The sequence below is a fragment of the Mustela lutreola genome, chromosome 12 (assembly GCF_030435805.1).
Source record: "Mustela lutreola isolate mMusLut2 chromosome 12, mMusLut2.pri, whole genome shotgun sequence".
NCBI classification, from domain to species: domain Eukaryota; kingdom Metazoa; phylum Chordata; class Mammalia; order Carnivora; family Mustelidae; genus Mustela; species Mustela lutreola.
In genome coordinates this window covers 38347279-38361069 of record NC_081301.1, presented here as the reverse complement: position 1 = coordinate 38361069, position 13791 = coordinate 38347279, and the positions used below count along the sequence as shown (strand labels likewise).

General features: G+C 38.6%; 1 protein-coding gene across 1 annotated transcript; it reads right to left on the bottom strand.

Annotated features, from left to right (window-relative positions):
- Window positions 1-165: 165 nt before the first annotated feature.
- NDUFB6 (NADH:ubiquinone oxidoreductase subunit B6) lies at window positions 166-10974 on the bottom strand. Its single transcript, XM_059142180.1, has 4 exons — window positions 10678-10974; window positions 8761-8853; window positions 3767-3811; window positions 166-343 (listed from the first exon to the last, which is right to left on the bottom strand). The coding sequence occupies exons 1-4, from the start codon at window positions 10855-10857 to the stop codon at window positions 275-277; spliced, it is 387 nt and encodes a 128-aa protein (XP_058998163.1). The 5' UTR covers window positions 10858-10974; the 3' UTR covers window positions 166-274.
- Between the last annotated feature and the right edge of the window lie 2817 nt (window positions 10975-13791).

Here is a 13791-nt window from a genome sequence, read left to right as displayed (position 1 = left end):
AAAAATCTATCATGTGACTACTTTTCTATCCTGTTTTTCAAGTTGAGAATGGCCAAGAAAAGGTGATCACTCATCTTTTTAAAGCTTATCCAATTTTTACTTACTGTTAAATAATTCAAAGAGTTGCAAATTGTACGATATTTGTGAAGAAACGGACAACACGTATCTCAGAGTAAACTTTATTAAAGTTACTTTTCCAGAAAATATTTTCAGTAAATACACTTATACAGCAACAAACTTGGCTTTATATGCCTTTGAAATTTTAAAGTAATCTTCAATGATGTTGATCAGGAAATTCTTTCATTGGCGGAATTACTTCTCCAGTCTCCAGAATTGTATCACCCTAAAAAAACAAAGATGCATTAGTAGAAAAATCTTTGTCTGCAAAGATGATAGTTCCACTTGATCAGATCTCACATGGAAAATCTAGTTCAGTTCTGGCATTGACATTTTGAAAGGGACTTAGACAAAGTAGAAGCTGTCTAAAAATGAGCAATATTCAGAATCTTATAGTTTACATAAAGGAAGTATAAGGGGGAAGTTTCATTCAAACAAAATGTCCAGAAAGGGCATGAAAATGGTCTTTATAAAGTGATAAAGAGATAATGTTTATTTTGCATGGCCCCAAGAAATAAGAAAAGCCCTAAAAAGAAGTTACAGGGAGACATCTTCATTCCAATATAAGGAGGTAATGTATTCCTAGCAACTGAATGTGTTAGGCAATCATGTTTACCACTTGGCTTTGATGTGAGGGACAGAATACAAACTTTGGGTAGCTGATTCAGGTTATCTTTTCAAGCGTAGATACAGTGTGTGCTGTAGAAAGGGCATGGACTTTGGAGCCAGAAATAAGAGGGGAGAATCCTAGAACTTTCACTAAGAAGCTGTATTATTTTAGGCAAATTACTTAGCTTTAGTTTCAGCTTTTTGTTTAAGAGAGCAGATTTTGTAAGCCTAACAGTCCATGAATGACTGGGTAGAGCAGAATTATCCCCATCCCTATACTTGCCATTCCTGACCCTGGTAGTGTTCAGGACTGTTATCTGATGAAGAAATAAACTTTTATTATGTTTAAGCCATTATACATTTGGGGGGTAATTTGTTACTCAATTTGCATTACCCTAACAGAGCAATTAGTACTCTAAAGTGGTACTAATGCTGCTGTAATAAAAATAGAACCAATGGCACTGGCTTAACAGTAGGCTAAAAGATGGGGTAGCTGTGTCTTGGAAGCAGAGTGTCTAATGCATTGAGGTTCTAGGAGAAGTAGCTGAAAAAAGTTACAGTTATCTTTGACTTGCTGCCTTGGGAATGTACTTTAAGAAAAATAAGTTCAGGCAGAAGATGCTGATTTAAAAGGAGAAATAAAAATGGAAAGAATAAAGAAATTCAGGACCTTGCAATATTGAAAATCAGGTTGCTTCTGGTTCTCTAAATACTGAGTTAACAATGAAAAGATCCTCAGACACAGAAGCCCAATAAAACTAAAACAGAGGGACTCTGTCCCATGGCAAAGATCAGACCGATCTTGAACCAGTTTTTCAAATGTCTTCCATGTAGTTACAGAGGCAGCTGAGCACAAAGAAATGAGAGAACATGGTAACTACACAAAACAGATGCATATGGGACTGACTAGAAGCAAACAGACTCCCATCAAGTATTTTTCTTTCCATAACTACCAACTGTTGCGGAAACTAGATGGTCAAAGAAACCAAACATATAGGCAACAAAAGCCTGTGAATGTTTGAGCTTAAAACAAGCTCTGGCACTCACCCTATGAGGAGGAGGCAAATTTTAAATGCTAGATAACCCTAAAAAGGGCATGCTTCCTAGTACCCATTTTAAAACGTGGTCTAGGTTGAAAATGGAAAAGAAAAAAAAAAAAAAAATCCCATGACGGACCCAGGGGCCAGGAAGAACAAGGAACAAAGGCATTCCAGAAAACAAAATCAGTGCCCATTCAAATAACATACTGCATGCGGGGGTTAGGAATCTTTATATTTGAGCACTGGGATTTAAGAATTGCCAAGAACTAATAACTGAATTCCACCACTGAGCAATAGGTGTGTTTGGGGGTGGTGTGGGGGAGACAAGGCATATAGTTAACTGGCCTTAGTTCACTGATGCTAAGATCCCGTGGGAAGTCACATCTAAACCTGTACAAACTGTACAGTATCTGGAGGTCCTACATTTGGGGCTGGTTGCAGTGAAGGTATGGGACTCTGGAATTTCTCCCTAGGGAAGGAACGATGTTATATGTGTGGGGAGAAGAAAGCAAAGAGCTATTTGGTAATTAGAAGGATGGACTGTGGCACAGACTCCAGGCATGGTAGACTGGGAAATATAATAAAGCATATAGATACGTGGGACAATGACAATGAGTTCTGGCCAACAGGATCTGAAGAGAAGTGATGTAAGCTAGTTCCAAGCTTAGACCTTAAAATCCTTCTGAGATGTCCATCCCTCTTTCCCTTAACATGATCTTTAGAAGACTCATATTCCAGATGGTGTAACTATAAGACTGTGGAAAACACCTGATGCATATCAGTCTATGATGTCAACTAAGAAACAGACCTTTGTTTTGTTAAGCCGCTGAGGTCTGGGGTTTGTTACTATCTATCCTATTCTAGTAAGTATACAAATGAGCATTCTTCAGGTCCACACAGGGGAAGTTTCTTAAAGGGTCAATGGCATAGAAACAGAACCATAGTGGCAAAAAACAAAATGAAACAAACAAACAAACAAAAACCCAGAACTAGGCAAAATGCCATAGAATCATTGTGGTCCTCTAAAGAGCCTCACCCTTCTTGCCCTTTGAACAGCAATGGCAAAAAAAAAAAAAGTGATAAATAAATATGTCAATGGAAGATTAAATAAATTACCCAACTAGTGAAACCAGTTAAGATAATTCTTATTTTGGGACTACCCAAACCCTGACACACACACACACCGTTACTATACACAAAATACAGAAGAAATACCCTGTTTCTTAAAGCTAAGTTTCAACCAAAGGGTTAGTTAATTTTGGTGGTTCACCCTTAAGTTCCCTTCTGTTGCAGACAAGTATGGATTACTGTGACGATGTCATTTGATTGATGCAAGAACCAACAGAGTTCTGTTTTTTAAAATTATAGAACTTAGAGATTGATGGTAGTTCATTATCTAAGACTAGAAAAAGAACAAGAACATAATCTGCATTTTGCTATGCTTAAATAATAACCTTGCAAAACCAGTAAAAATACCAACTGATAACTAACTAATCCTTTAATGCTTTAAAGACCCAATTTTAAATTAGGATAATAGCCTACATAGTTACATCACAAAACTTAAAGTACACATTAACAGATTTTGAATTCACAGATGGACTGGTTAAGGTCAAACTGCCATAAGAAATGACAGTTTGGAATTAATAACAGAGGAATTCAGTCGCTGTTACTATGCTCAAGTGTCTGCTCAGGCTAGTGCCCTAAGTCCTTAACCCTACATGAAAACAGGGGAACCAGTGAAAAACTTGGTATCTTCAATTCACTTCAGGACTACAAAGGTCATCAAGTTTTACAGCCGGCTTCAAAAGAAATATGCTCACCTCCCATTTTCAACTATAGCTGCTTCCTCACAGTATTTCTTCTTTTTTTTTTTTTAATAAGAATATACAAATCAGGTACTTAAAATGACAATGAGAAGAAAGGAGCACTTTAATGATCACTTAGGGACATAAAGGAGAGAGAAAACTAATAAAAGAAAAATCAGACATATTAAGACTTACTGGGAATATCCTGGGCTTCCTTTCAACAACACCATATGGTTTTGTCTGCAATAAAAGTAATGCTCTATTAATTATGGTTTGAGAGTTTCTTCTAAAATAAAATACAATATATCCCAAGTTTTTAACTTAAGCTCCAAACTTTCACCAAATTCAACTCATACATTTAACTGTTCACTCAAGATTTTTACTTGGCTCTCTCTACTACTCATCTCAAACTTAATCAGGTCCAACTTATAACATCCCCTCAGCCCCAGATGGTTCCATATTGTAGCAAATGGCACTTTTTTCTCTTAGTTAACAAAGACCAAAAACCTTGATTCCTCAGCAGATCCCTTTGGTTCTGTCTTGAGATTTTATCATGAATCCAACTTTCTCACCACCTAGTACTACTACCCTTGTTCAAGCCTCTGGCATTTTTGTTTTACCTGTATTAGTGTCCGCCACCCACCCATGCCTTCTTACTCTATTATCCACAACAGCAGAAGTGACTTTTTTTTTTTTTTAAAGGTTTTATTTATTTATTTGAGAGAAAGAGAGAACAAGCACAAGAGGGGGAAGGTCAGAGTGAGGAGCAGACACTGCCCCGCCCCCCTCACCGCATCACTGAGCAGGGAGCTGGATGCAGGACTCCATCCCCAGACTCCACAATCATGTCCTGAGCTGAAGGCACTTGCTCAACCAACTGAGCCACCCCAGCTGGATCACTCCTCTGCTCAAAGTTTCATAACTCGTAAAGCAGAGGCCAAAGTTCTTGCTGTGATCTCTAAAGCCCTATACAATTCAGCCCTTGGCCACCTCTCTGATCTCTCTCTTTCTCTTTCTGTATTGTAGCCACAGTGTTCCTTTACTATTAGTCTAATCAGTTGGGCCTGCTTATGCCTCATATGTAATGACTCCTCTACCTGAAATGCTCTTCTAGGTATTTGCTTGATCTGTATCATCATTTTATTTATGTGTCTCTTCAAACAGCACTTCCCCAGAGAGACCTAGTCTTTTACCCTGTTTCGTTTTCCTTCCATAGATTATCATTTCCTGTAACATCATTATATGTCTCTTTATTTATTACCAGTCTCCAAGACTAAAATACACACTTCATGAGGGCAGAGACTCAATCTGCTTTGCTTACTTCTATATCCCTGTGTTAGAACAGTGCTTTGCACACAAGAGGTGCTAAAAATGTTTGTTACATAAATGTATTTATTAAGCATATACATATGCACAAGGTACCACATGAATAAAATTTTATTAAAATATGACTGGCATAATGTAAGACTCAAACTGGAGCCAAAAGCAGGAGATAAAGTCAGAATACAATGTAAATACATTAAACTGTCTCTTAAGTACTGGGGCCAGTAACAAGAAGACACTGAAATGTCCTTAGAGAGAACACAAAATTTAATTAGTCAGGAAAGGTGTTAGCTGAAGCAAACTGGCTGCAATAGTAATGAGGATGCAGACCGGGATGCCTGGGTGGCTCAGTAGGTTAAGCTACTGCCTTAGTGGCACTAAGCAGTGGCACCGCGCAGGTCATGATCCCAGGGTCTTGGGATTGAGTCCCGCATCAGGCTCCTTACTTGGCAGGGAGCCTGCTTCTCTCTCTGCCTCTGCCTGCCACTCTGCCTGCTTGTGCATGTGCTCACTTGCGCATGCTCTCTCTCTCTCTCTCTCTCTCTCTCTGACAAATAAATAAAATCTTAAAAAAAAAAAAAAAAAAAGAGGATGCAGACCTACCTGAATCCAGAGAAAAAACAAGGTAAGGAAGAGGCCTTGGAACCTCTACTGACACAAAACCTTTAATTACATCCATCTGTGGCTTAGCAAAAAATCATCTGGAAGTATGACTCCCTCAGATAAGCAACTATATTAAAGTCTTGAATTGTCAAACCAGTAACTGCAGCTTATTGAATCTGCCTAGAAAAATTCAGTTAAATACAGATATAACAAAGATTAAGACTACAGAATAAATAAATAAATGTCAAATTTAGTTAAGTTCTTAAAACACAGGTATAATCCATATATTCTGTTATTTAGAGCATTTGTAATGTTTAAGGTAATCAATCTGGCTATGAGAGGTTCTAAGAGATTAGTTTTAGGGTTCTGGTTACAAAGCATAATTGATTTAGGTTTGTGACTATAAGTTTAAAAAGATTTTGCTTCTTAGGGTTATTAATTTGCCCTATAAATACTTAAAAATAAAAATTAACATGTAAATATAAAATGTATAAATGCAGCTTAAAACATAAAAGAATATGATTATGTTTGTAAGTGGAATTGTTTTAGGGGAGTTCAACCTGAAATAACCCAAAGACAATAAGAACAAAGGAGATCGTTCATATTTTACTAGATGTTTAAGTAGTTTAAAAGAATTTTAAAACTGAATATAAAGAATTAGGAAAAAAAGGAGATTTCTAAATTTGAAACTAACAAAATGAATTTTAATTTATATTCCAGGTAACTGTGAACAGTTCTTCTGCACGTAAAAACCAGTCTTGGATGTTAAAAAATACTTGCAGACAGAAAGTAGAAACATATTTTTCTCTAGAGTCTTGCATGTTAAGAGAGTAAAAAATAACAGACATGATGATATGAAATGGCCTGTGGACTTGCAGGTGGATATAAATATAAAATTTTGTTTAAGCCCATCAATAAGAGAAACAAACTATATTCTAACCCTTAGACATATAAATTGTTAGCCTCTTTTAATGGTTTTGGGAAAATTTTCTGGTGGTTTATGAAGTGAAAACACTGAACTACAATTCTAATTCCTACTAGCCTCCACTAATTTCATGTTTTTAACACATAAGACAGGCCATGTCCACTTGGACATCCCCAAAACGTATTAACAACACATGCTACTACACAAATTTACCCCATTGCAAAACCCTATTTATAACTTCCAAGGCTAGAAATTTTAGAGTCATAAGTACTTTTGGTTTCATCCCCAACTTGAGCTATGACTTCCTTAAATAATGTCTTCTGGCTTCAATTTTCCTTTCCATTTCTGCCATCTTCACCCTAACAAGATTCTCATCAACTAACATCTACTACAGTACAATAGCCTGGAGCTGATTTACCTGATGTCAGTACTTTCCTCCCTCCAATTACCCTTATTATATGAATTTTTTAACGTTTTCCTAAATATACTACTTTCATCAACTCACTCACCTACTGAAAAATGGATCCCATTGTCTACCAGATAAGCATCAACCTTCTCTGCCTAGCCTTCAAGATCTTCCATTAAATGGTCCTAGCCCATTGAGCCAACAGACATGCTATTCTAGACACTTCCTCAGTCTTGGGTAGATATGATATGCACATTACTGACTCCTTATCTTTCCTCCTAGCTGGAATAACTTTTCTCCTCCATACTCTTACCCACATCATACCCATCTTCCAACTTTCTACAAACTCCAGGAATTTTATCTTGCCTATTCTTTCCAGAGCAATAAAGGAAGATGACATACTAGGCACTCTGTATATAATATACTGATGAACGAACATAATCTGCTTAGTGAAGAACAAAAATGATGTCAGCAATCAGAATTTTAAAAGGAGTTCTGGATCCTTTCAGTGGAGAATTGGATAAGACCAGGCTGCTAGATATGCTAATTACCATACAGTGGCACTGCTCCCAGGCCTGTCAGTGGTCAGACCTAGACTATCCACATTTACACCTATAAAGAATTCTATATCAGTACATATTAAAAACCATATGTTCATACCAAATTCCAATTCCATTCCAGTACCACAGGGTTCTCCAGTCCATGTGGAATTCCCTTTTCTGACAATGAGAATTCTCAGTCTGTTATCATCAATACATGTACTTATTTGATCAATCTTCCTATATGTAAACAATCTCCTGTCACTACCATCCCACACCAGTATAAATAACCTCACCTCATTCAGGTCCTGATATCTTCTGTAATGTAGACTGCCACCTTCACCACTGCCCCAAACCACCCTTCTTGAAGATGTTCTCCTCCCCTTCCTCAGGTTCCAATATCCTACCCCAGGTTACTACCATTGCTGCTCTCCAAACAGGTTTATTCACCAACCCCAACCTCACCCCAAGTTCCCCCTCTACCTGAGACCTAATATCCTCACTGGGTACCAGAATGCCCTCTTCAATCTGTTTGGGTCATGACATTCCATGCCAGGCAGCCACCACTGCTCTCCTTTCTATACCATTCCCTGAAACACACTCCTTCCTCATAGTGCCTTGAATCCAACGCCTATACCAGACTATCCCTTGGCTTTAAAATATGGCAACTGCCTCAGCTCAATCACCCCATGCGAGATCTTTCCATCACAAAGTTCAAGCTTTTGGACATCCTGGATTCTAAAGAAAGAAAATGGTAAAACATCAGACATAATGAAGGAAAGGGAAATGGAATGATGACAAAGACCTCTAATTTGAATTTATCTTTTATCTTTGCTCCCTTCTTATTTAGAACCCAGAGTTTATGTTAGTATTATTGGGTCAGCTTCATTCTGATTATTTAAACATTGTTTTTATGAGAAAATGCATTTCAAGTTGTAATCAACTAATATAAAGATTAATTTTTTGAAAAACCATACTTAAGTTTCATTAAACCTTTTACTTAACTACTTTATTTAAAGCAGTTCAGGGACTCCTGGGTGGCTCAGTTGGTTAAGCAGCTGCCTTCGGCTCAGGTCATGATCCCAGCGTCCTGGGATCGAGTCCCACATCGGGCTCCTTGCTCCGCGGGGAGCCTGCTTCTCCCTCTGACTCTGCCTTCCACTCTGTCTGCCTGTGCTCACTCTCGCTCGCTCTCTCTCTGACAAATAAATAAATAAAATCTTTAAAAAAAAAAAAAATAAAAAAAATAAAAAAAATAAAGCAGTTCAAAACCAGTTATAAGAGGAAGATTATTTCCACTAAGTAAAGCAGCATAAATTATGCCAGCATAGGAAATAATTCTGTACAATATTAAAAGTAAATTCTGAAAAATACATACTTTAAACATACTTACATTCACATGATATTTAATATAATAATGAATAATCCAGGCAGGTATAAGTACATGAGTAAAAGCAAAGACACTGTGTCGGTACGCCTTATAAATCTGGAGGGAAAAGAAACATACATACAAATATCCCATTTTTTAATGTCTGTGGCAGAAAAAAGCATCAATGGTATAATAATGTCATGATTATTTTAAAATATCTACATGCTACATACTTCCTTATAGTCTGTAACTAACCTCACCCATTCAAATATTTTCATTAAACATAGGACCTGCTAGGGGATACCTACAGACTTCACAGTAAACAAGGCTTAAGACAAGTAACATTTAGCAAAGCTACAGTAAAGTTTTCATAGATAGATATAAATATTGTAAAGACTTCTAAAAACATCCTTATTATAGGTTTACTAAAGATAAACATAACATAAGTAATGAAAGAATAATTTTAATCAACTTAAAGTAATCAAACCAGAATTTTTCAGGTATAGTCAACCCCTTAATTTATCAATTTCGGATACCCACAATCAATGTCACTTGCACCATTCTAGGTGTAAGGCAGATGACCTTGAGCACACCAAAGCTTGAAAAAGAATGTTTTACATACTGGGATAGGGGTGTACCAAGGTCTGTTTGAGATGCTTTCAGGCACACTATTTTAAAAGAGAAAGGCAAAATAAAACTGAAAACGGAACTTTTTCCGTGGCAGCCAATTTGACTGAAACACATCTATCTTTCCAGGGATAAACTAGATTCCAGGTGTTATAGTACATATGATTATGGAAGAAAAACTAACTCAAAGTAAGGAAAAACAGACTAAAATATTTACTTCCTTACATCATTGGCTGATGGCTGGGTCAACTTTCAACCAGCAGCTGCTAAAAACAAGTAATGTCAAGGATACAAAAGGTGAGAAGAGGGTTGAAACCCTCTTTAGGGTTTACCACCCTAAATAAGTGTCTAAGAACACTTGCTCAGAAAAATTTGCACAAGACTTGGCATTACAGTAAGAAAGTAGATACACTTGGATCTCGGTGGGAGCTCCTTCAATTCCTAGCTCTGTGACCACGGATAACTCACTCAGTTTTTGTAGGTCTCATTAAAATAAGGATTAGGAGTAGTTCTACCTTACAGAAGGAAAGAATTAAAGTAACACATGTCAAACCTTCAGCAAAATGCAGGACAGAAAGTACGTAAGTGTTACTTCATAGTATCATTAGCCAATGTCATACTTATTGAAAACAATTCTGAGATACAGTGTTCATCATTAAAATTGATGTAATTTAAAGACCTCAAGAAAATGTCCAGAAACCCTGAAAATAAAGATAGCTCTGAAATGAGTGGTTTTCTTCAGTGCAAAGTCCAGAAACGGCACTTTTAAATTAAACTGTGTTAAAAGAACATAGTGGTAGTTCAGAAAGGTGGCTCTTGAATATAACTCATTAAGCATACCAATTAAGACCCTATCTTTCATGGTGATTACATGGGGCTGCACGACCAATTAGGAGCTCCCCCTGTCTTCTGGTAGTTGGGTGTACTGTCATTCCCTATAACCTCAACCTTGAAAAGCAGACAGGTGTCCTTAAACACTAAAATCACAGAATTTTCACTCAAGGGAATCCTTCTGTCAGTCTGTAAAACCTAAGCAAAGACTGGCCCCCCTTTTCATCATATCTGACAGCAAAAGGGAATGACTCTCCCAAAGCCATACTTGCTCCTGAACTCCAGAGCTCTCTTGGGACAAGAGAGCGTCCATGCTAAATGTAAATCTCCGTTGAATCCGCTTCTCCCCCAAGGAACTACCGGGATTTGCGGGCCTAGGGATGTCAGTCCTTGGTGCGGCTACAACGAGCGGGCGTCCAGCAGCAGGCCGGAGGTCGCGACGCGGTGTGTGCATCAGAGGGAAGGAAGCCCATCATCACTCACCACGTTCTTCCAGGAGGTTTGTTCCCGAAACAACGTATTCCAGAATCTCTCCATAGGCGGCATCCGCTGCGAGGGCAGCACCGGCTCCCGGGAGCTCAGCTCCTGGTCTTTTAGCCATCGCCTTCTCAGCTGTTGGAGCTGCTGCAGCCGCAGTTTCTCGTCCGGCGTGTACCCCGACATGTCGCCACGGGTACCAAGGCAGGCCACGGAGCGCTCCTGACCAGGGTCTTGTCACTTAGTCGCGCTCTCCGCTTCCGAGGCGACCTTGCGAGGACGCCTGGGAGCGGCGCGCGGTTATGACGTCATTCCGGTCCTGCCTCCGCACCGCCCGCGATTTCTGCGGAGCCGCTGGGTTTGCGCGTTCTTCCTCCGCCCCGACGAGCCGGGGGTAGGTGGGGGGCGCGTTTTAGTAGAGGGAGAAGAGGGCAAAGTGACGGAAAGAACAAAAGAGGAGAGGTCTGAGGGCCCGAGTGGTGTACTGGGACCTGGGAGGAAAGGATACGTGATCCCAAGACCGTGATGTCCAAATGCAAATTCTTCACCTCCCTCTCCCACCTCGGTACTCTGCTTCGAAGCCATGACCTAGAGAGCGTGGGGAACGTTTACTTCCCGGTTTAAAACCCAGCGGTATCAGTGACTGATGAAGTGACCTCGGGCAGTCTCTGTTCCTTCATCTGTACTGCGGAGGCTAAAGGAGTAGCTAAATATCTCACAGAATTGGACACATTCATGCTTTGACCCAGCAATCCCGCATCGAGGACTCTATCCAAAAGATAAAATGTTAAAAATGTGAAAAGAATGTGCGTGAATATTCACTGCAGCACCATTTACAATAAAACACTGGAAATTAGCCCCCAAATCCTCAATAGTGGCCTGGCTGAATAAATTATGGTGCAGTGCTCTGTATTACAACTATGGAATGATCTCTAGGATATATTGTTAAGTGTAAAACTAAGTGGAGAGAAGTGCATATAGTATCTACCTTTTATCCAAAAAGAGAAGAGTGGTATTAATATGACATACATATATACATGTTTGCTTAGATTTTTTAAAAATAAAAGAAAGAAAACTATTGCTTTGATTTAAGACTTTACCAATTGGGGGAGAAAGGGAATAGGATAGGGAAACAGGGAAAGAAGCCAGGTGTCTGGATATATTCTATGTAACAGAATTTACTCTAGAACCAGCTAAACATATTATTATAAAGCAAAATTAAATTTACACAATTTCCTCTAAAAATCAAAAGTAAGAACACATGAATCTAACTGATCTGCTAGGCGGCATAACCAACCCCCGGCCAAACATACCATTTCAAGTAAATTTAATACATCAAATTATTGTACATCTATATAGAATGACAAAGGAACTGTCAAAACAATCTTAAACTGTTTTAGGTAATTATATTGTCGGTAGTGGTATTATTCATCTGACACTGAAAATAAACATTTATGCTGGATTTTTTGCAATGGGGGAAAGGAGATACAAATGGTAAACTGTATGAGTTTAGAGTTAACTCTAAAATCCTGAACTTGAATTGAAAGACTCAGTAACTGAGCAATTACTTAGTAATTTCAATTACTGAGTAATTCAGTAATTGAAAAACTCCTGATGTATTTTATCTTTAAATATATTTATCATTTTATCTTAGCTCTGCCCATTGAAATGGCCTACAAACAATGGCCAATCCAGTAACTACGAACATCTCTAGCTCCCAGATTGTGACTTAAATATCATTTTCTATTAAAAGGAGTCAGGACTCCTGGGAACAGCGGTTCTCAAACATTTTGCTTCTCAAATTTCTTTAAACTCAAAAGCTATTGAGGACCCCAAAGAGCTTTTGTGTATATGGGTTATACCTATTGATGTTTACTACATTATACATTTTTTTTTTAAAGATTTTATTTATTTATTTGTCAGAGAGAGAGAGAGAGAATGAGTGCGGGAGAACACAAGCAGGCAGAGCGGCAGGCAGAGGCAAAGAGAGAAGCAGGCTCCCCACTGAGCAAGGAGCCCGATGCGGGACTTGATCCCAGGACTCTGGGATCATGACCTGAACCGAAGGCAGTGGCTTAACCAACTGAGCCACCCAGGTGTCCCTACTACATTATACATTAAAATAAATTTTAAAATAACAAAATATCCATTAACAAAAATTATTTAATGAGAAGAGCGCCATCCTTTTACATTTTTGTTAATCTCTTTAATGTCTGGCCTAATAAATGACAGCATAATTTTTAAAACCTCTTCTACATTCAGTCATAATATCATACACCTGGTAGCCCTTGGGAAACTATATACATTTGTGAGAGACTGAAAATTAAGAAGGTAAAGTAGCATCTTAGTATTAGTATGAAAATCATTTTGGCCTCACAGACCCCATGAAAGCATCACAGGGACTCTCAGGGATTCCCCCATAACACTCTGAGAACCATTGTCATAGAGAAATCGCTAATTCCAGGTCTGAATTAATACATGTAAAAGAAACCAGGAACATCTTGCCTAAGCAGAAAGTAGGGAAATTTCTAAAGACAGGTTCATGTTGGGGCGCCTGGGTGGCTCAGTGGGTTAAGTCGCTGCCTTCGGCTCAGGTCATGATCTCGGAGTCCTGGGATCGAGTCCCGCATCGGGCTCTCTGCTCAGCGGAGAGCCTGCTTCCCTCTCTCTCTGCCTGCCTCTCCATCTACTTGTGATTTCTGTCAAATAAATAAATAAAATCTTTAAAAAAAAAAAAAAAGAAGAAGGTTCATGTCAAAAGGATTCAGGAGCCAACTTAAACAGACTTCCTCTGGTCAAAGATAAAAGAATTTAAGTGTCAATAAGTATAATGACTACAGTGGAATGAAAAATATCAAAATAGATGCACATGGGGCATCTGGGTGGCTCAGTTGGTTGACAGTCTTCCTTCTGCTGGGGTGGTGATCTCAACCCAGGATCAAGCCCTGCATCTGGATCCATGCTTGGTGGGGAGTCTGCTTTTCTCTCTTCCTCTCCCCCTCCCCACCGCTCATGCACTCTCTCACATAAATAAATAAAATCTTAAAAAAAAAAAATAGATCCACGTAAATGAGTTCATAATGAGTTAAAAAAACAACTCATTGGTCATTTGGAATGGTG